The sequence below is a fragment of the Bombus impatiens genome, unplaced genomic scaffold (assembly GCF_000188095.3).
Source record: "Bombus impatiens unplaced genomic scaffold, BIMP_2.2 scf_0132, whole genome shotgun sequence".
Lineage (NCBI taxonomy): Eukaryota > Metazoa > Arthropoda > Insecta > Hymenoptera > Apidae > Bombus > Bombus impatiens.
In genome coordinates this window covers 152,146-173,423 of record NT_176551.1, presented here as the reverse complement: position 1 = coordinate 173,423, position 21,278 = coordinate 152,146, and the positions used below count along the sequence as shown (strand labels likewise).

The window sequence follows — 21,278 nt, the reverse complement described above, 5'->3', positions numbered from 1 at the left end:
AGAAGTAGAGTGTCTCCGTCTCTATTTGAGACATTCGTAGCATGCGCATGCGTAGCATGTCTTCCATATTGTTTTTTCACGACTCAATTTTCGGACATTTTTTATGTTTTCGGTATATGAGTATTAAGACCGTGGCCTGTTGTATATTTATATATGTATTGTATGTCTGTTGGCTGTTGGCTACAGATTAAAGTTAAAAGGCTTGCCTTTTTAAAACAAGAGTTTATGATAAGAAGACTGCTTCCAAATTTCATTTTGATTCATTGAGTCAAATTTCTTTTTTATTATTTTCCCTGTACTCATATTTGTTTTGATATGAATGAATAAATATGCAAACTTGTGTAATATAAAACTGTAAAAATACAAAAAATGAAATATATTTATATCAAAACCGTGAACAGATTTACGTTAACACATAAACATGTTTACTGGTGTTCTGTTTAAAAATTCCGATTGTATTGACGCTCGTGAATACATTGAATAGATAAGATAGACAGAATAACACGTAAGTAACATTAATTTCTTCTTTTTACATAAATAATATTTTTCATTTTTCGGAATATTTGTTCTTTTGAATATTTAAAAAACAAATTATGTTATGCAATATTGTCTGAGAATGGTAATGCGTAACAGGGATTAGACATTGTCCAGAAAGAATTGTTGGAATGTGAGGTTAGAATTCGTAGTTCGGAGAGCAACTGCGTAAAATTTGGTCTGTTCTCACACTCTGTAGCCCAACAAGAATGCATTAATTTGTAAATGTTCGAAGAAACATTGTCTGGTTGCTCTAAACGACCGTTCTCGTGAACAATATAACGAAATAGGCGATCATCTTGTACATTTGCATAAGGAAACGCACCTAATGTACTAATTTCCCAAAGTACCACTCCATAAGACCATACATCACTTTTTGAAGAGAAGGCTAAGTTATGCAAAGCTTCTGGAGACATCCATCTAATTGGAAGATGACGTATTTTCTTCTCAGTATTTTTTATCACATATGCACTATTGCGAGAAAGCCCAAAGTCGGAAATCTAGATATTGTTATTAACTGTTGTTAAAATTGTATGCATATCAAGGAAATTAAGAATATTATAAAATTTAGATTAAATACCTTAGCAGTGAAATCTGCGCTAAGAAGAATATTTCTTGCTGCAAGATCTCTATGAGTAATTCCTTTAGCTTCCAAGTGCTCCATGCCCATAGCAATTTCTGTGGCAAATTTTAGAAATTGACGTCCTTTTATTCTACCAATCCAATTTTCTTTTCTATATTCTGTTTCTTCTTTACAATTGTTGATAATATTCATATATTGCCCAGATTTGTAACTATTCATTGTGTTCCGTATCGTAGAACACATAGAATACAAAGCTGAAAATTAAGATTATATCAAACATTTTAAGCTCTCGAAGCTACAATAAGCCAATAAACTACTTACTTTCTGAAACATCAATTTCTTCTCTACAATTATTGGTAATATTTGTATATTGTCCAGGTTTGTAATTATTTGTTTCATTCTCTATAGCAGAATACATAATATCATACAAAACTGAGAATTAAGATAATTATTATATATTAAGCTTATTAATTGTAAGTGAAGTTATAATAAGCTAATAATGAAGTTTTTCTCACTTTGTTGCTTTCTTTGATCATGCAAGTAAGTTAATAGATCTCCACCTTGCATATATTCAAGCAGGATACATGTTGGTTGTGTAGGTTTAATACAGTAACCTATGAGGCTTACTAAATGAGGATGATTTCCAGCCATTCTCATTATTTCAATTTCTTTTATAAATTCCTGCTGGGTTTCAGAATTATTGGATATATCTATTTGTTGAGACATTTTTACAGCAACTGAAGTATTGTTTTTATCATCTAACTGACCAAGATATACTTTTCCAAACTGTCCAGTACCCAGCTCACGTATTAATTTTACATTTTTGAATGCCACTTTCAAATTATCTGTCCCTTCCATATATTCTTCCTACGAAAATTATTTTAGCTAATAATAGAAGAGTTGCATGTTGCGCACATAAAATTATCTTCCTACCTCTGATTCGTATTTAATATACAAAATGTTGAACTTCTGTAGTATTGCTTTTGTCCATTTACATTTACATTCAGAAATTGTGCATATTCCAGACTTATTGCTGTTATGTATCATAAAGAAATTATAGTTACGATACAATAAGAAGCTTACAATTCCAAATAGAATACAACTGGTTAGTATTCCAATTAGTATAAACCACTAAAAAATAATACTTGAAAGATATAAACAAAGAAAAACACAAATTAATGTTTTCTTATACTCCCATTAATGTTCGGGCACTCTTTAACACTAGGTTTCGTATATAGGCGTTTCGTATATACCTATCTTTATACCTTTCGTATATACCTTTCGTATATACGAGATAGAGACCCGTCAAATTGACGGGTAAACGAAAATACACATTTTTCTTTAAAAAATCGACTTATTCAAATCAAGTCTGAAAGGAACAATATTATGCCTCGCGTTTAAATAAATTATTAATAAATAAAAAGTCTTTTTTTTTAATTATCACTAAAAAAATAACAATAACATTAACACTGGGTTTACGGGACCCGCCAATTTGACAGATTTCGAACTTCGAAATGAAATATCTCAAAAACCACAGCATTAATTTTAACCATTTTGCATTTTCCGAAATATGGAACAGGTTTATAAGTAATAGCCAGGCTTGTTATAGGTCATATGAAAATATTTCAATAGATGAGCAATTATTTCCAACGAAAGTCCGGTGCAGATTTACGCAATATATGCCGAATAAGCCCCATAAATTTGGCATTAAGTTTTGGTTAGCAGTTGACGTCCACACGAAATATATTTTGAATGGTTTCCCTTATATGGGGAAAGATGAAACTCGATGCTCAATACCGTTGAGCGAGTTTGTAACACTAAAATTAGACGAACCATATTTACAACGAGGTAGAAATGTAACGACAGACGATTTCTTTACAAGCATCCCGCTAGCAAAAAATTGCTAGCACAAAAAACAACTTTGGTTGGGACCATCCGGCCGAATAAAAGAGAACTGCGAAAACCAGCGAAGGAAAAAAAGGACAAGATGACTTTGTTTTCCTCAGATTTATATAAATCAGAAAACTGCACACTTACTGTGTATAAAAGTAAACCTAAAGTAAAAGTCCTCCTCTAAGCACCAAACATACAGGTGTACAGGTGTACGAATAGAAGATAATTATAAACGTGTTCCAGAAACCATTGCTTTTTACGATAAAACAAAGTTTGGTGTGGACGTCGTTGATCAAATGACGCGCAAATATAGTGTGAAAGCAGGGAGTTTCCGATGGCCTCTTCAAGTCTTTTTTCAATATTTTGAATTTTACAGCGATAAACGCGTGGATATTATATAAAGAGTGCATCGGATCGAAAATATCCAGAAAGGAATTCATATTTTGCTTAGCCGAGGAATTAGCTAGAGAAAACAAGGAGAACATCTGCCAAAGATCAGACGCTTCATTTCTGTCACCTTCAACATCAGAAGTGCGAAAAAGTTGCCAAGTGGGCTATTGCAAAAAAAAAATAGAAGTAATAATTATTGTATATATTGCAAAAAAGATCGTATGCGGAAAATGCACAAACAACATTCAGTATATTTGCAAAAAATGTGCTCAATAGATATGATTACCCTGTACCGGTAATGTCATTGTTATTTTTTTAGTGATAATTTAAAACGAAGACTTTTTATTTATTAATAATTTATTTAAACGTGAAGCCTAATATAGTTCCTTTCAAACTTAATTTGAATAAATCGATTTTTTTAAAGAAAGATGCGTATTTTCGTTTACCCATCAATTTGACGGGTCCCGTAGAGATAGGTGTACTACATACAGATTTCAAAAATCAGAAAGCCTAGGAAAAAATAATTTTGTGTATAAATTCTTTAGATGAAATGATTAATTTATGAAATGATTAATTTACGAGATGAAATGATTAATTTACGATGCAAAATGGTTAAAATTAGTGCTATGGTTTTTGAGATATTTCATTTCGAAGTTCGAAATCCGTCAGATTGACGGGTCCCGTAAACCTAGTGTTAAAATAGAGTAACTTTTTTAAAATTGGACCAAATAACTTGAGAATTTTTTACAAAATATAAGGAATAGTTTACTAGTTGATATATAAAAAAATTTTTGAAAAAGTTGCAATTAGTTGAAATTGAAGAAGAAAAAGGTAAAGGTCACATTTTGTAACTTGTTTATCTAGGACTGTAATGAAAATTTAAATAACACATTTTAAAGTGTTTTATCAGTTATATACATGCTAAGAATAGTACTTCTTCAGACTTTCAGCTTGAAATCTGAAAATCCTTACATCTTTCGATGCCTGTCGCTTGTTCCTGCATCATCCGATCTTTATAGAATCTTCAGAATGCATATAATTGACACAAACCTTCAAAAGGTGTTATTTAAATTTTCATTATGGGCCTAGACAAAAAAGTTATAAAAAGTGATTTTTACCTTTTCCTTCGCGATTCCAACTAATTGCAATTTTTTCGAAATTATATTTATATGTCGGAGATGAAAGGACACCAGAGCCTTCGCTCTGGAACTTCGGGAAAATCCGTAAAATTGTAATTAAAGTTTACAGTCGTAATTAAACAATCTGCCGTCATCCTGCCCAATTGTACTTGTTTGCGATTTGTGATAATAAACTTGGGCTCAAGGCCAGTCGCCGAACGTAGCCGCGGTCAACGGGATGGGCGCTTCGCCAATCATATAGTATGACCCTCATTAAAAGAAATACCCATAGAGGTACTTGACAGTAAAACGTGGGTTTTTCTGATAATTAAGATTTTCCAAACGGACAGGCAACCTTTGTCCCAAATTGACCAATTGACAGCGACGTCAATCTCCCTTACTCTCGGAACGAGGGCTATACTCGGCGAATCCGATGATCTCGTGTCCTTAGACACACCCCATCATAGTTTTCCTCTGTGGCATCATTGGGACGAAGATTCATTCTTTCTTGAGATCCCACCGACGAAAGGAGCAGCGCCTGACGATCAGTGAGTTTGGGTTAGAGCAAGTATATCTTTCATCCCGTTGACCGTGGATTCGTCATCGAACCTAAGACCAACGTCACTAACATCGTAAGTGCCCAACCACCGCTGTTGATTGTTGAATCGGTAGTGTCCATACTCGTAGCATCAGGCCGTATCTTCGTTATCACACAACGATGGCCAACTCCAAGGGAGGTCTATCAAACGCTCACAACCCTGTTCCTGACTCTTCTCCGACATATATATCAACTAGTAAACTAATTCTTTTATCTTTTCAAAAATGCTCAAATCATTTGGTCCAATCTTAAAAAAGTTATTCTCTTTGAATATTAATAGGAGAATATTAATATTGTGTATATTACTTTGAGTAGTTCAATTTTGAATAGTGACTTACTATATTGCGATTAGCTGATGATATGAAATGTATAATAATATCTCCCTCTAGTCCAGAGCATCCATGATGATTAACAGCATTAACTGCTATTTTATAACCATCTTTAATTTCTATATACTGATTATTGACTTTTAAATCCCATGAAAATACAGTTTTATCTACAGGTACTTGTACTAGTTTTGTCATATTATAAACAGGCAGTCCTTTCTTTGATATAAAAATTGGTACACCAATGCTACAAAATACATATTTAGACAAATCTAACCATATTAATTATACATCAAGTTTTGTCATATATGTACCTAATTGTATAATACTGAATATTGGATGTGTTAGAAGTTGTGCTCCAAGTTACGACAATTTCATTTTCTTTTTGAGAAATGTTTACTTTTGGAATCGGCAATGTTTTTTTGGCATTAACACAACTGCATAAATGATCTATACATTCAGGAACTGTATAAAGAATCTGTACAATTTATGTAACCTTATTGTTAGTTTTGCATAAATAACTTACATCTATTGTATATTCCTGTATGATCTGTAAATAACTTACTTCAGGTGTATTTACTATATATTTTGACCTTGGATTTGCCAGGACTTGCACCTTGTAAGAACAATTGAGTTGTATATACAGATCTGCAATATCAAATAAATCGTTGTATTCAGGGAGCACTACATTATGTTTGGTACTGTCTTTCAATATAAAGAAAAGTGATCCTTGTGGACATTCTGTGATACTTGTTCTCTCCCTTATTGGTATGCCTGTGACTATAACACTATCATATAAAAGTATGAAAATTGATATTAAAAATTAATAACGCAGTAACAAAGTCAATCTTTTATTTTCATTGGTAAATGTTTACCTGTAAGAGGAAGGCTGCCTAGCGCTGTCTGGTGGTAACCAAGATATATTCAATCTTAAATATTTATATGCATTTTGCTTTCCTACATATTTCGGATCTTGTAAAACTGTCACACTCAAGTTTCGCACACTACCAACAAATTCGCTCGTATCTCCCGCATAGCTTCCATTAGATAAATAAAATGAAACAAGCGTACTATATATTAACAACGATTGCATTCCTACCGACATTTCATTTTCGAATGAATTTGATCACGAGTAATTAAATTATCGCACTATACATAATCGTGGAATCAAATACCGGACAGTATATTATAAAAGTTATCTTCTTTTATAGAATGAACATAGTATTATCATTAAACAATTTATCTGATAATCTCTCTTGTAGCAAGAAGTACATACAATTTTCAAGTATGCGATATAACGATACGCCTCGTGATAAATAAAAAGATATGGTGATACGTGTGTATTAAAAGTTTGGGTGATTTAAAGTGTATATATTTTAAAATAGTACCGAAATTTCTGAAAGTGCATCAAGTATATCAAGACAAAAAATAAAAGATTATAGACAACGCTGATAATTGGTACATAATCTTTATTTTTATTTTCTTTTTCATTTATTGCCTGGTATATAATTGTTCAGAATAATTTAAAAAATCAACGGATGTATGTATGTACTGCAACGATGTTTATTATCTATAACAAATTCAATAAATCAACAAGAAAGTTGGATAAGTGATAAACGAAAAGTAACAATTATAAATCCATGATCTATAGATATTTATTAGAAAACGGATTAATTTTTTATTTGAACATTGCAGAAAACAAGGAGAAATGGCCTCGGCTGCTACATCACCGACGGAAGACGATGAATTAACATTACCGCGTGCATCGATCAACAAGATAATCAAAGAAATTTTACCACATGTACGCGTAGCAAACGAATCCCGGGAATTGATATTAAATTGTTGCACAGAATTTATTCATTTAGTTTCTTCCGAGGCGAATGAAATTTGTAATCAACAACAGAAGAAAACCATTAACGCTGAACATATTCTTCAAGCACTTGAAAAACTCGGATTTGGAGATTATAGCGTAGAAGCTGAGGCGGTTCTACGAGATTGCAAAGCTGTCGCTGCTAAACGAAGACGTCAGAGCACTAGATTAGAAAATTTGGGAATTCCGGAAGAAGAACTCCTTAGACAACAACAAGAATTATTTGCAAAAGCAAGAGAAGAACAAGCGGTTGCTGAACAACAACAGTGGCAACAATTACAAGCAGTTGCAAAAATGGCCTCGATACTACAGTCTGATAGTGAACAAGAAGATTACTCGTAAACGAAGCTTACTTTATTCGATTTGTCAATGTATTTCGTCGAGATCGATTGAAAACCAATAAAAAGTGATTTCTAAGCAGTGTAGCAAATTTGGGATAATTACAATAATGTATATTGCTCTAATCTTTCTTTGATTTATTCAACTTTTACATATTGTTATGTATATATAACTTGGGAAAAGTTAGGAGATCATTGCTTTCCTGCTTCTGCGATTGTTATAAATAAATACAAAAAATAATGACCCTTTTATATAGTTCTGCGCACATTGCTTCATGCACAACTCATTCGCTGCATATGTACCGTATTTGAAGATTATGGCATTAATCTCCCATATTCGGAGGAAAGGTGACTTTTTTTAATTGCTTCCATCACTCTTGAAACATAATGGTACCTAAGTAATTTAATTATAAAATGATTATTATAAAATGTAATGAGAATAAATTACTTTTATTTCTTATATTTACCAATCTTTTTCTGTTAAGGTAGATGGTGTCATTGGATTCCTGGTGACACCATGTATCTTTGTTTTTAGTTTTTCTATTAGCTTTTTCTCGTTCTGGCGTATTGTAACTTCTTCTAAGATTAAAAAATAAAGATTTAATTAACACAAACTTTAGAATGGTTGTGATTATTGAGTGATGTCAAACACTGTACCTTCGTTTACAATACGAGGTATAAAAAATAAATTTAAACCTGCTTCCATAGAATGATTACTCATATCCAAACCACTATGGATTTGTAATCTAGAACTGGAAAATAATTTGCCATAAAATTCCTGAAAGTGCATATATAGTTAGACTGTATTGTAACATTTCCAAGTTATCAGTAATTTGTTATGCTTTTAACACAATATATATGTATATACATGTATATTACTTTCACATTTTCCATACTGTGAGGCGTGAGATCTTGTAATTCAGCTTTATTGTGTAAGAATACAATATGAGGATAGTATTCAACATAATCTTGATCCATATTGCTAGTCGAGGATGGTTTTAACATTTCCGCAGTTTGTAAAAACCTACAAATTATATTATAATTTGTAATAGTTTGTGGTACAATAAAAATATTACTATACTTACCTAACTAAATTTGGATCAACAAACCAATCTTGTACAAATATGATAATGTGACAAACTGAAAAGAGAAATGCTGCAAATTGTAAAGATTGCAGCTCTAAATTAGTTTCTGTATTTATAAAATCTGTCGTAGATTTTTTTTGATCATAACATGTAGAGTAATCTATAGTAGATCCTGAGAGTATGGGTTGTGTATCCAGATATATTACTCGATTTTTTGTTACAAAAAAGTCAATACCAATAGTGCAATTTGCACCACTTTCATGATGCATTGTATCTTGAGTTGGAAATATGCCAGACCTATATTAATAAAATGCACATTATAACAGCAAAAAAAAGGAAAAAAGAGAAGCAAATGTTTTTAATAAAATTTCATAATTGTACAGTTAAAGCTTCTAAATTATACTAACGCAATATTAGATGTTAAAAAGGACATTATAGTTGATTTTCCAACACCTTGAGCCCCTAAGCATCCTACAACTAAAAAATCTTGTTGATCATATAGGAATTCAAGAGGGCTCTCACAAAGTTGCATATTTTCATCCATAAATTTTACGCAACTTGTCATTTCAGGACACGTAGACAGTACAGTACGAATTGCTAAAGAAAACATATCTATTAAGTTTATTATTGTCAATCCAGATTTAAAGTTTAGAAGAGAATAAAGAACATACGATCCTGTATCTTTGATGAAGCGTTGGAAGATGTATCACCCTGTTTCCTGCAATTTAATAAAATATCTAATAATGATTAAAAATTTAAACATAGCTTTACATACATTTTTAAACAAGAAACTATTCATACTTGTTACCACCATTGCGTTGATTTGGTGACACAGCTCTGTTCTCGCCTTCTCTCGTTTTCAATATGAATGTTGGACGGTCTATAACTTTAATTGTACCTCTGCTATCACCATCCTTAGTTTCTAAATCTTTTGTTGCAATTGGTAGCATTTTTTGTATATTCATTGTTTTCAAATACTATTATCACACCATTAAAATTAAAAACTGTATTTATAAAGTACATGCCTTTCTATTAATTATTTATGAAAAATTCCTTTCAAATTAAATTTACATGTTCTCAGTGTGAATAAAATTGATATAGGTTATACAGTTTTTTAACATGCAAATTTAAAATAATAAATATATAGTTAAATATAATTATAAGCTAATGAAACTCATTTGCTGTTTTGTTAATATTTGTTATAATATTTTTCCATATAACAATGTGAGTCGTCACCTATCTGTTAGAATGTGCATGCATTACCGTTGCTTTGTTTTCGCAAACATGACAGTTTTTATCTCTAGAAATTAACATTTTGATTTTTATTCATTTTACATAAATAGAAAACTAAAATCTTTTATAGCTCCAAATAAAAATGAAAGATGACATTAATTGTACCAAAAATTCATTAAAACATTTTTATATGTCAGAAATCTTTAAATCCTGAATGTTTGAATGGGTTTAAAATAAGAGTATTTGAAAGGATATTTTGTTTATCACATAACAATTTTTATGTGATAAACATAAAATAAATAATATGATAAAACATAGTGATGACTTAAAACATTCCGTTCTAAAAACATCGACAGATTTTCTTCATCTAGTAAATATTACTAAACAAAATTTTAAGACTAGGAAATAAAATATACGTACATATGCAATGATATTGCCTGATATTGCGAGTAATGCAATCTTGACAGACACTCTGTCTTACTCTGTGAGACGTTATAAAAGTACTTACTTAGTTGTGTGCAATTTCAGATAGGCACGGGTAAATGTATTTAAATGTTTACAAGTGTATTGGGAGTACTCGTGTGGATGATGCGAACAAAAGTAATAAGAGATCGGACGTGATGAAAATTTGATTTTTAATTCTTCTAACTGAAGATAAATGAAAGATATTTGTTTAGAACGTGGCGGATATTTTTTTACTATGGCTAACAGTCTAGCAAAAGTCTTCGCCATCGAAGATTTTAATCCCGAAAAATGTAGGTAAACATGTACAATCAAACTTTGGATTTGAAAAATATATGTAAAACATGGCACAACATTTGTCTTTTTCACAGTTGTGAAAGAACTTAGTGCTCAATGTGTTGGAGCAGATGAATTACGACAACAAAGAGCTAAAATTCAAGATTTAGCAAATAATACTTCTGCACAATTAAAGCGTAATGTTTATCAGAATTATATGCAGTTTATAGAAACTGCTAAGGAAATTTCACATTTGGAAAGTGAAATGTATCAGTTGTCTCAACTACTCAGTGAACAACGTTCGTTATTAAGTACATTAGGATCCACTAGGACTACTGGCGTTACTTTTGAAGATTTATCTGAATCCCAGTTAGAAGATGTTAACGATTCCACTGCCAAAGAAGAAGAACATAAACAAAAATTGGTACAATTACTTGAAAATGTAGAAGGTGCTATGGTAAGTTATGGAAATATCATTTGTAAATTTACAGGCCTATAATAATAAGGATTTCTTGGTTTGATTTAATAGAGTTTAGCAGAAACACCTGGGCGCATATGTTTACATGAAGGTTCTCTACTGGAATTAGATCCATTGGAAGGAACACCACTAAAAAGAGTTCATGCATATTTATTTAATGATATTTTAATGATTGCTTCTTGGTTAGCAAATGGTAGTAGAAGAGGACCACCAAAATATAAGATGCAAGCTGTTTATAATCTTGAAAGTTTGGCAATTGTTAATGTTAGGGACCTTGGAACGGTCAAATTGGCATTCAAACTTTTGGCATTTTCTGATACAAGAGTATTCCAGTGTGCAACTGCAACAAGTAAAGTTAGTGTATTAGAGAGAAAATATTTATAAAAATCATGAGAGCAAACTTTGAATTGGCGTTTATTTTATAGAAAGAGTGGTTAGATAAATGCGAACAAGCAAAGAGAATGAAGTTGATTGAAGATAATCCAAATGAAGCATCTGAAAATGATAAACGATCAAAAGAGGAAAAGACGGTACCTTCTAGATCTATGTCACTCGATTCTAATACCCTCGGTATGTACAATAATTTGGTGAAGTTTGTATAATTAAATTAGATGAAACTAGATTAAATTGGATTAAATTTTTCAGTTGTTCTTTTATAGGTGTAGATGATGAAGATACAGAATATCATGAACCTCCACCAGAATGGATGCTAGAAGTGGCAGAAGATTTGGATTCTTGTATAGCGCAACGTCACTTTGAGGAAGCTTATAGTCTTTTGGAGAAAGCGAAAGACTATTTAAAAGATGCACAAATGACACCACTTTTGTTTGAAATTCAATCAAAAGTAAATGATAGAGGGAGATCATTGGTCGATGTTTTAACAAAAGAACTTGAATTAAGTGCGGAAGCGAAATCATTACAGGGTGGAGGTTTGAGAAGTGCACGGCGCGTGGTCAAATTATTGATACAATTAAGCAGAAGTGCTCAGGCCTGCCAGCTATATCTGCGGCTATGTAGTGCTGTGCTAAAGGCACGTTTAAAACGAGTTAAAGGAGAAGGAGCTACCGCACCCTATGTAAAGCAGCTTAGCGCAATTGCTTTTAGTAATATCGTTGAGATTACGAAAGAATTCTTAAAAATTTTTCCCCAATCGACAAATTGTACGTCTGGTAAGTTGAAAATATTATGAATGGATAATATTATATGTGGATAATATATAAATCAAATTGTCATTTCTTCTAATTTCTCCTATTTTGTGTATGTAATTTAGGTTTGGTTGTTTGGTGTAGTCAAGAAGTAAAATACTTAACAACACATTTAACTAAACAGCTTTTTATTCCACAAGTGTCTTTAAACACGTTAGTAGAATGTATAGTTTGTGTTCGAAGTCACTGCGATCAGGTATGGCATTCCTCAGCGTTGATACTATCTTTATATATACTATTATAATATTACAGAATATAATTTTATGCTATATGTACGATTTACAGTTAACGCAATTAGGGATGGATTTTCGTTATCAATTAGATGGTCAGCTCAGAACCCCATTAGCAAAAGCTATACAAGATACTGGCGAGAAGTATGTTGAGATTGTAAAAAAGCATATAGCCGAAGACATGTGGCGGCCGACTAATTTAGAAACTTGCAAAAATGTTCAAAAATTGCTATCAGAATTTGATGGCCTTGGAATAACCGTTCCACAATCTTATTTAAAAAATGACTATTGGATAGAATTGACTAATAATACTTTAACTTTTTCAAGAATTTATGTAAGTTTATTGGAAGATTGCCTCAGTGTTGCTACACCAGAATTAATGGCTATAATAGACACGGTTTTAATATCCGTGATGCGAACTCAAGTACAACACATAATAGTGTCGCTTACGAACCCTAAATTAAAACAGGAGGTAATCGATCTTCTTCTTTCTTTCATTTATATGTATATCGTTTGTTTGTCACGACATCTAACATTTGAATGTTCTTTCAATGTATCTTTAGAAACAATTGGTGCATAATAATGCGTCGTATATTCGAGATGTCGTAATCATGCGAGGACTAGAATTATACAAATCGACGACAAATCAAATTTTTAAGAAATTGTTGGCTCTAAAGGAACAAATCGTATTCGATACATCATCTCCGATTAAACCAAAATCTATTCCTAAAACTGCAATACCTAAATATTCTGCCACAGAATATATTTAATTATGAAGCAAAATATAAGTGTATACATAGAAGTGTAGGAAATAATTTACAAAGAAAATAATAGACAGTGTATGTGCTCTCTGTATTATATTGTACATATAAGTTAATTTGAATTTTTTGGTAAATACATATATTGAATTTCAATATTTTTCCTTGTTTCTATCGCAGGTACATAAAATAATACTCATACATAAAATAAGTGAAATTATGTAAGTTACAATCAGGAAAGTGCAAATAGTTTTGCGATGAAATGTTGATTTCCTATCACACAATATAAAATATTTACAGGTCAGAAATTAAACGAATATTAAATATATTATACGGTTCCATTTGGATTTTTATCTATATTTTTATCTACATTCTCTGGCTCCTTAACAGTCGTTTCCAGTTTTCTTTTCTTAGCTCGAATATCTGCTAATGTTTGCTCTATACTTCTTTGATCTTTCTTATTTTCACTAGGAACTGAAATAAACATTCAAATTAACGAGAAAACATGTTTGAGTAGACGTACAATGAATGTTTACCTACCACAGCCATAACTACTATTAGCTTCTGTTTTCCTAGCTGCTTCTAATGCAGCTTCCTTTCCAATTAAATGTTGATACTTATCCTTGTAATAACTATTTGGTACAAAATTGTCTTTTCGTTTTCTAGGTTTAGCAGCAGCTTCTTGCTCTTCTTTGGCTCGTCTTTCTCTCTCCTCCGCTAATCTCTTTGCTATTTCTTCATTCCATTCTTCTCCTCTACGTAATGCGTTTAACTGATCTTCAGATGGTGCGTATTCCCTCTTAAAAATAACAATATGACGATCAATGCCTTCTTCACCAAATGAATATGCCCATATGTTTGCCACTTCAGCAACGTCATGTCTAGAATATGATAAAAGGTATTAAGATATTATTTTATTAATAATTTGAATAATTATCTTTCTTTTATATACATTATACTCCTATAGATTTGATCCATTGGGGGAAATTTGTATTCCTTTGCATCGTCATCTTGAAGAAATTTATTAATTTTCCCTTCTACCTGAACCAACATAAAAGAAATGATACTGCACGCGTAATAACCTTATTTAATAAAACAATCAGGATATTGATGGAAAATTATACCTTCTCACGAAAAAGCTTTAATCTTTCAGCTTCTGCTTTTTGACGCTTCTGATACTCCTCTTTTTGCTCTACATAGTAAAAGTTATTTTATAAATATTGAGTTAATTGCTTGGACACTTATAACATAGGTTAACTTTTAACTAACTTTTCATTAATGCTTTTTGTTTATCACTGATCGAAGGAGGTTTATCCATTGAGTTTAAGATAGATCCCAGCAAATCCATGATCTTATTTACAATAAACTCGACAAGCTTGCACGTACGAGAGAAGAGAATTTCGGGATGTGTATATTCTTTGTTATCGTGCGTAACTTTGTCAAATGCACAACGACGCAACGATATATCGCAAATGCACGATATTTCAACCAATGACAATTGATTTCATAGAAATATGCTGATCTATTGGCCTGATAAGAAAGAATAAATATAAGATAGTTGCGAATCATTTAATGAATTTTTTATTAAATACAAATAATCCAAAAAAATCCATTAAATACAAGGTGGCCCAGCTAAATCGGATCACCTAAATATCTGCCTTATCTAATGTTGTACAAAAAAATTTCTCAACACAAAGTTACACTATCTCTAGGACTATATTATTGCAATGGTGGAGATCATGTTTCTTCGTGCCCACTTCTTTTTTTTCTTTTACAAGACCTCAATATTTTTTTAAGTAGAATCATTTACTTATTTTTCGATCTACTTGTAGAGCGTGAAAAAAGAAATTTAGCGATCTTAATAACTATATCGGCCACATTAAATAATCTCGAGATATTTGCATGTGAAATATATATATGTAATATCAGAGATGAGTACCAGTCAGTAAATTACCGAGATGAATAGCGGGAAGTCAGTGGTACTACCAAAAAGTAAAATTTCTGACTGATAGATGGCACTATCGTGTTTAAGATAGGACACTTTACACTAATTGCATATAATTAATTAATTACGATAAAAATCAGAATAGCATTATACAGAGATGATTCCTAAGAGTTATGGCTTTAATTTAATTCCTAAATAGTTCAAAATTCATCTTATAGACCGAGAAATTTCATTTTTTAATTTTCCCATAAGGAGATTAATTCTACTGTTTCACCGCTAAGTGGCTATAATGTTTCGTTGTCTGTGCATTGGACGATTTTTAAAACTTGCTTATAATTAAGAAACGGGAAAAATATCTTTATAAAACTAATCTTAATTAATTTCTTGCGTTTTCATTTGAACCTTCGAAAGTTAAAAGATTCTACCTAGAAGTTGAGGAATTTGAATTATTTCTTTTTGCCACCTGTCGATTGAATACGATTAAATATTACATATATATATGTCGGAGAAGGATCAGGACTATCGTTGCGTTATAGCGAAGACTCGGTTGGTACTACGTGAACGAACACTCCCGACGCGACAATCAACGGCTGTGGTGGAGCACTTGCAATGCTAATGACGTTGGTCTTAGGTCCGGTAACGAATCCACGGTCAACGGGATGAGAGATATACTTGCTCTAACTCAAACGTGTACTGCTCACGGATCGATAGGCGCTAGTCCCTTCGTCGATGAGATCTCCAGAAAGAATGAATTTTCGTCCCAATGATGCCACAGAGGAAAACTATGATGGGGTGTGTCTAAGGACATGAGGTCATCGGATTCGTCGAGTATAGCTCTCGTTCCGAGAGTAAGTGAGATTGACGTCGCTGTCAATTGGTCAATTTGGAAAATCTTAATTACCGAAAAAAACCAGGTTTTACTGTCAAGTACCTCTATGGGTATTTCTTTTAATGAGGGTCATACTATAACTCCGCGAACTTTGTTAGGCGAAGCGCCCGTCCCGTTGACCGCGGCTACGTTCGGCGACGGATGGTCGCCTTGAGCCCAAGTTTTATTATCGCAATTCGCAAACAGGTACAATTGGGTAGAATGATGACAAATTGTTTAATTATAACTGTAAACTTTAATTACAAGTTTATGGGGTTTTCCGAGGTTCCAGAGGAAAGGCTCCGGTGTCCTTTCATCTCCGACATATACTTATACATTTCAGATCAAATATATCAAAATTAAGCGAGGGGAACGGTATGATTATTAAGATCGTTAAATTTATTTTTTCATGATGTGCAAGAATATAAAAAAAAACTATATGATTTCATTTGAAAAAATGACGATGACCTTGAAAAAACCTTTGCAATAACATTTGCAATAACATTTGCAATAATATGATCCTTGAAATAATGTAGCTTTATTGTGAAAAGTTTCTCATATAACAATGTAGAGTTTAGGATTTCCTATATTTAGGTTGCGTGCAGCTGTAGCAAAGATTGTAATTAGTAACAATATGTATGTATTTGCAATGTGCGATAAGATGTGGCCATCATAAAATTAATAGAGATGTATGTTTTTTTTTTTTTATTATTCATTTATTTAAATTTTACAATTTGTCCAGTAGGATATTTGGTAAAATATTATAGCGGTATACTAATATAACATGTGGGTGGCTACCCCCAGCGGGGTACCATCATCGTGTTTGTTAGGTTATGTCCTTTGTGAGATCTGTTGGGTGTTTCCTTTTTAATCTTCTTTTTATGCTTGATGTGTTGACCGTTTCCGCTGCTAGCCGGTTTGGGTGCGTTGCTATTCGCTTCTCTGTACCTTCTTGCACTAGAGATGTATGTGTACATATTTGATTAACGTATTTTGTAAAGAAATTTCGATCTTTTTACAGTTCCCCCAAACAGGTGTAAATTACATCTGAATAAATTTAATTCATTGAAAAAGCAAGATTATATTAACGTAACTCTTTAATATCACTAGATATTACCAAATATTACAATGAGTTAACCGCTTGCATAAAGTCACTGATCCTTCACATGTCTGTTTTGGGTTAAGATTCTCCCTCTATTTAGTATAATGGCTCCTAAACCGAAGCGCACGGACAAGTTAGGTATATTAAAAAATTATTAATAACACGTAAAATTTTAGTTGAAGAATTTGAAAAATGTTTTTCAAACCTGTAAAGCATGACTAATATGAATTTATAAAATTAGTGATGTAAGAAGTTTAATTCAACACACGTTCAGTTTTAACCTTAACCATGTGGTTTGTTGCCCGTTTTATCTCTGTTAAAAAAAACTATCGATATGAATATGGTTATATTACTTTCCTACATCTCGAAAGATTACTTAACAAGATCATTTTTGATCAAGGCTTTGTATATGCTTTGTATAAATTAGAAATTATGCATAATTAATAACTTGGTGTTACAAATATTTTGCTAATATAAAATGTAGATAGTATGTATAATATTTTGATCATTTATTATGTTTTTTTCAGCCAGTAAACCGGCTGAGAATAAGATAGAAAAGAAAATTGATAATGGGTAGAAGTCAATTAATGCAGCATCTAGATTTAAATCACAAAGCCAGCTGTGAAAATATCCACCACTGCAAAGAAAGCAGCAGCTGCTAAATCAACAAGTGCTATGAACTTTGCCTGCAGTGAAACCTATACTTGCAAAATCTAAGAAAATGTTCAATCTGTGAAAAGATACAGGAAGGTGGAAAATCAGCTGTGCCACTTCAGAAGGCATTTAAAGTCCAGAAAACGGTCAATATACATAATTTTAACAAAAAAATTTTGGTTCACACATATAATATGATTTATCTGAATCTGCATTTATTTACAGATATTGAAAGATGTTCATGGATCAAGAGCAAGGAAAGTAAGGGTATCTGTATATTTCTATTGGCCAAAAACATTTAAGCCACCAAGAAACTCCAAATATGCGAGAAAATCTGTCCCAAATAGAAACCAGTAAGCATTAAATATTGGTGTTATTTTTATGTATTTACTTATTTATATAAATTTAATTTTTCATATTCTATAATATACATTAATCATATAAAATCAATTCTAGGTAAAAAATATTCAAAATGATTATATTTATTTTAGTTTGGATGCATTTAATATCATAAAATTTCCAATGACCACTGAAGCTGCCATGAAAAAGATTGAAGACAACAACACATAAGTTTTTATTGCACATACTCCTGCGAATAAATATCATATCAAAGCTTCCATTAAGAAACTGTACTACGTTAATGTGGCTGAAGTTAATACTTTAACCTTTTGGCTGCGGAGCGCTCAGAAACGAATTGCACTCTGGGCAGCCAGTGTGACAGTGGGAGATAGGCCGCGCTAGTGGCATGATGCACGAGTCGTTCTTAACATGAAGTGCGGAGCCGATTTTGCTGGGCTTTTCCTTGAGGCAAACGATAATATTAATAATAATAATAATTTTAATAATCTTTAATAATCTTTTTTCGTATGATATAGTTCAAAACAGGGTTCAATGCATAATCCAACGTTACAGTCTTTACATTGGAATCGTGTTTCGGCTCGCATTTTGTGTTTGCTACAAACCACACATTTCCGTCGACCGTTCTGCCGCGTTCCTGTTGGATTGGTGTATTTTGATGGAAAGTGTCTTGAAACCAGTCGTAAGAGGTTATCTTTGGATGCAGTTTGGCCTCCAGACTTATTGCTACATATATTTTCATTTGGATATTTTAGTAGAATTTCTTGAATCAGGCATAAATAAAACTTCGCAAATGTTATATTCTTTTTGGACGTAATTTTATAGAGTATGTAAGTATTATAGATCGAAAGGTCAAGCATGTGGAAAAAGAATTTCTTATACCATTTCAGAGTTTTCTCAACGATATTAATGGAATTTAGAATCATATCAGTTTTATCAACTGCTCCCATAATGCGATTATAGTCTACTATGACACTTGGTTTCAGTATTGGTGCTCCCGTTCTAACATCACTTTTCTTTGTTCCTACATACTCAGCAGAATGACAGCTTGATAATACCAGTACTTCTCTTTTGTCCATCCATTTTAGTGCTAACAGTTTATCCGTAGACTGAAACGCAACTTCGCCTTTACATAATTTATTAGATATATTAGGCATTCCACGTCTGGTTTTCCTTACTGTCCCAAATGCATTTGTCTTATTTTGGTATAGTAGGGAAAATAAAGCTGGGCTTGAGTACCAGCTATCGGTGACCAAAACATGACCTTTATTCAGATACGGTTCCATCAGCGTCATGACAATATTCCCTGATTTGCCAATTTCTGCTGAATGATTATTCTTAGTTATATTTTTACGTGCTTCACAATAGACAATAAAATCTTCAATATATCCGGTACGACAGTCATAAACAACAAACGACTTAATCTCAAATTTTCTTCGTTTTAAAGGAATAAGATGCTTGGAAAAACATCGCCCTTTGAAAAGCAGCAAACTTTCGTCGATGCATAAATGCTGATATGGGTAAAATGATCGTGAAAAGGAATTTCGCAGTCTATCAATGATGCTCCGTATCTTTATTAGCGCATCTTGATTTGTTGTCTCACTGTTATCGTGAAAGTACAGCATTTGTAAGAGAGATATATATCTTTCTTTTTTCATGATTCTTGGAAAATGTTCTGTTCGTAGCAATTTGTCGGTTGACCAATATTCATCTATTGATAATTTCCTTATTCTTGAGATTAACATCGACAGAGCAAAAAATCGATACATTTCGCTTACTGTTGTATTTTTCCATGCAATCAATCGTGAGCACTTATTGTGTGAAGTTTTCGTGGTATAATAATTGTTAGTTTTTTCCACAATATGTTTAAGAATATTTTCGGAAAAGAAAAGTTGAAAGATTTCTAATATTGACGATTTATCATCAATATTTGCTTTAATTCCTGGTAGATTTTCATCAAAATTAAAAACTTTTGGTATCAAATTTTGTGCATTCCAAAGAAACTGACGTGGATTAATTTCGGAATTAGATTCCGAGCTACTTGACAGTAGGCGTCTTTTGTGATATGTATTTTTATTTTTACCTGTGTATCCAATTTCTCCAAAAATTTCAGAATTGTCAGAATCTGATGACAGTTCCATATCATCGCAGGCCATATTCATCAATTTGTCTATGATGGAGGCACAATTTATGGATATTATATTTGATTTTTGTGAAAAAAACTCTGAATAAGATACGTATGCTGCCAGTGTGTCGGAAGAAAACGATTGAATGTGCATTATTGGGAAGTTGTTGATAATAAATGAACGCAGCGCCTAAAGGCGCTGTTCGCTCGGAGAAGGCGTCTCTGGCTAAGCACCTATAGGCGCTGTTCGCTCACAGGCAGCGACTATGGCTAAGCGTCTATAGGCGCTATTCACTCAGAGGCAGTAACTATGGTTAAACGCCTATAAGCGCTCTTCGCAGGCAAAGGGTTAATTAGGCCAGATGGTAAAAAGAAAGCATATATACGCTTAACTCGTGATTATGATGCAGTTAATGTTGCTAATAAGGTTGGAATAATATAAATATATCTATATGTGATTGATATGGAAGGAGAAGTGTATATAGATGTATTTATATGTCGGAGAAGGGTCAGGAATAAGGTTGTGGGCGCTCGATGAATCTTCGTTGGAATCGGCCATCGTCGTGTTATAACGAAGGTACGGTCTGTTAATACGAGTGTGGATACTACCGACTCGAAAATCAACCGCGGCGGTTGGACACTCGCGATACTAGTGATATTGGTCCTAGGTTCAATAACGAATCCGCGGTCAACGGGATGATAGATGTACGTGCTCACAAAAATCTAAGTCGGACTCTTTGCGAAAACGTGGAATATCCACCGAGCGTACAGACACTAAGTAACTCGCTAATACGACCTCACGAAAGAATGATTCTCCGTCGCGATGATGCTGCAGAGGAAAACTATGATG

At 32.6% G+C, this 21,278-nt stretch overlaps 6 protein-coding genes and 1 pseudogene across 13 annotated transcripts; 3 read left to right on the top strand and 4 right to left on the bottom strand.

Annotated features, from left to right (window-relative positions):
* The first annotated feature begins 70 nt into the window (after positions 1-70).
* Positions 71-7,825, top strand: LOC100746689 (protein Dr1). Of its 3 annotated transcripts, none has more exons than XM_033318961.1 (2): positions 71-505; positions 7,138-7,825. In XM_033318961.1, exon 2 carries the CDS (start codon positions 7,151-7,153, stop codon positions 7,652-7,654), a length of 504 nt encoding a protein of 167 aa, XP_033174852.1. In that variant the 5' UTR covers positions 71-505; positions 7,138-7,150; the 3' UTR covers positions 7,655-7,825. The 3 variants fall into 3 exon arrangements, with proteins under 3 accessions (XP_033174852.1, XP_012236830.1, XP_033174851.1); XM_012381407.3 differs by lacking the exon at positions 71-505 and adding an exon at positions 6,728-6,900 and having other exon boundaries at positions 7,139-7,825; XM_033318960.1 differs by lacking the exon at positions 71-505 and adding an exon at positions 6,970-7,064.
* On the bottom strand, positions 512-6,648 carry LOC100748636 (receptor-type tyrosine-protein kinase FLT3-like). Of its 2 annotated transcripts, none has more exons than XM_012381398.3 (9): positions 6,318-6,648; positions 6,008-6,230; positions 5,757-5,920; positions 5,455-5,689; positions 2,051-2,248; positions 1,633-1,984; positions 1,439-1,519; positions 1,115-1,371; positions 512-1,034 (listed from the first exon to the last, which is right to left on the bottom strand). In XM_012381398.3, exons 1-9 carry the CDS (start codon positions 6,545-6,547, stop codon positions 597-599), a joined length of 2,178 nt encoding a protein of 725 aa, XP_012236821.1. In that variant the 5' UTR covers positions 6,548-6,648; the 3' UTR covers positions 512-596. The 2 variants fall into 2 exon arrangements, with proteins under 2 accessions (XP_012236821.1, XP_012236822.1); XM_012381399.3 differs by having other exon boundaries at positions 1,439-1,549; positions 1,678-1,984.
* On the bottom strand, positions 7,771-10,606 carry LOC100746444 (protein SMG9). 5 transcript variants are annotated; one of them, XM_012381403.3, is made up of 9 exons: positions 10,477-10,606; positions 9,537-9,712; positions 9,407-9,453; positions 9,143-9,332; positions 8,736-9,032; positions 8,530-8,674; positions 8,308-8,428; positions 8,118-8,229; positions 7,771-8,044 (listed from the first exon to the last, which is right to left on the bottom strand). In XM_012381403.3, the coding sequence occupies exons 2-9, from the start codon at positions 9,698-9,700 to the stop codon at positions 7,966-7,968; spliced, it is 1,155 nt and encodes a 384-aa protein (XP_012236826.1). In that variant the 5' UTR covers positions 9,701-9,712; positions 10,477-10,606; the 3' UTR covers positions 7,771-7,965. The 5 variants fall into 5 exon arrangements, with proteins under 5 accessions (XP_012236826.1, XP_012236824.1, XP_033174848.1 ...); XM_012381401.2 differs by having other exon boundaries at positions 10,389-10,536; XM_033318957.1 differs by lacking the exon at positions 10,477-10,606 and adding an exon at positions 9,944-10,067.
* LOC100746327 (exocyst complex component 8) lies at positions 10,501-13,705 on the top strand. The gene is made up of 9 exons (XM_003486731.4): positions 10,501-10,723; positions 10,802-11,163; positions 11,236-11,538; positions 11,610-11,754; positions 11,844-12,353; positions 12,455-12,585; positions 12,675-13,091; positions 13,183-13,458; positions 13,558-13,705. Exons 1-8 carry the CDS (start codon positions 10,627-10,629, stop codon positions 13,387-13,389), a joined length of 2,172 nt encoding a protein of 723 aa, XP_003486779.1. The 5' UTR covers positions 10,501-10,626; the 3' UTR covers positions 13,390-13,458; positions 13,558-13,705.
* LOC100746566 (sperm-associated antigen 7 homolog) lies at positions 13,697-14,846 on the bottom strand. Its single transcript, XM_003486733.4, has 5 exons — positions 14,647-14,846; positions 14,502-14,569; positions 14,330-14,418; positions 13,918-14,258; positions 13,697-13,851 (listed from the first exon to the last, which is right to left on the bottom strand). The coding sequence occupies exons 1-5, from the start codon at positions 14,723-14,725 to the stop codon at positions 13,706-13,708; spliced, it is 723 nt and encodes a 240-aa protein (XP_003486781.1). The 5' UTR covers positions 14,726-14,846; the 3' UTR covers positions 13,697-13,705.
* A 2,550-nt stretch (positions 14,847-17,396) lies between these two features.
* On the top strand, positions 17,397-19,772 carry LOC100748518 (annotated as a pseudogene).
* On the bottom strand, positions 18,795-20,459 carry LOC117151269 (piggyBac transposable element-derived protein 4-like). The gene has a single exon (XM_033318967.1). The coding sequence runs from the start codon at positions 20,457-20,459 to the stop codon at positions 18,795-18,797; it is 1,665 nt and encodes a 554-aa protein (XP_033174858.1).
* Positions 20,460-21,278: the final 819 nt, after the last annotated feature.

Bases quoted from the DNA above. Each gene is read 5' to 3' on its own strand.
- LOC100748636 (XM_012381398.3), bottom strand. From the start codon at position 6,547: ATGTCGGTAGGAATGCAATCGTTGTTAATATATAGTACGCTTGTTTCA. The intron at 1,520-1,632 runs GTGAGAAAAACT...ATTCTGCTATAG, and splicing joins TGATCAAAGAAAGCAACAAA to AGAATGAAACAAATAATTAC. The intron at 1,035-1,114 runs GTATTTAATCTA...AACAATATCTAG, and splicing joins GCGCAGATTTCACTGCTAAG to ATTTCCGACTTTGGGCTTTC.
- LOC100746689 (XM_033318960.1), top strand. From the start codon at position 6,985: ATGTATGTACTGCAACGATGTTTATTATCTATAACAAATTCAATAAAT. The intron at 7,065-7,137 runs AGTAACAATTAT...TGAACATTGCAG, and splicing joins TGGATAAGTGATAAACGAAA to AAAACAAGGAGAAATGGCCT.
- LOC100746444 (XM_024365232.2), bottom strand. From the start codon at position 10,049: ATGTTAATTTCTAGAGATAAAAACTGTCATGTTTGCGAAAACAAAGCA. The intron at 9,713-9,998 runs GTAATGCATGCA...GTGTGATAATAG, and splicing joins TTTGCGAAAACAAAGCAACG to TATTTGAAAACAATGAATAT. The intron at 9,033-9,142 runs GTTAGTATAATT...TTATTAATATAG, and splicing joins TTTTTAACATCTAATATTGC to GTCTGGCATATTTCCAACTC.
- LOC100746327 (XM_003486731.4), top strand. From the start codon at position 10,627: ATGAAAGATATTTGTTTAGAACGTGGCGGATATTTTTTTACTATGGCT. The intron at 10,724-10,801 runs GTAGGTAAACAT...TCTTTTTCACAG, and splicing joins AGATTTTAATCCCGAAAAAT to TTGTGAAAGAACTTAGTGCT. The intron at 11,539-11,609 runs GTTAGTGTATTA...TTTATTTTATAG, and splicing joins GTGCAACTGCAACAAGTAAA to AAAGAGTGGTTAGATAAATG.
- LOC100746566 (XM_003486733.4), bottom strand. From the start codon at position 14,725: ATGGATTTGCTGGGATCTATCTTAAACTCAATGGATAAACCTCCTTCG. The intron at 14,570-14,646 runs GTTAGTTAAAAG...TTTACTATGTAG, and splicing joins ACAAAAAGCATTAATGAAAA to AGCAAAAAGAGGAGTATCAG. The intron at 14,419-14,501 runs GTATAATTTTCC...ATGTTGGTTCAG, and splicing joins TAAAGCTTTTTCGTGAGAAG to GTAGAAGGGAAAATTAATAA.
- LOC117151269 (XM_033318967.1), bottom strand. From the start codon at position 20,459: ATGGCCTGCGATGATATGGAACTGTCATCAGATTCTGACAATTCTGAA.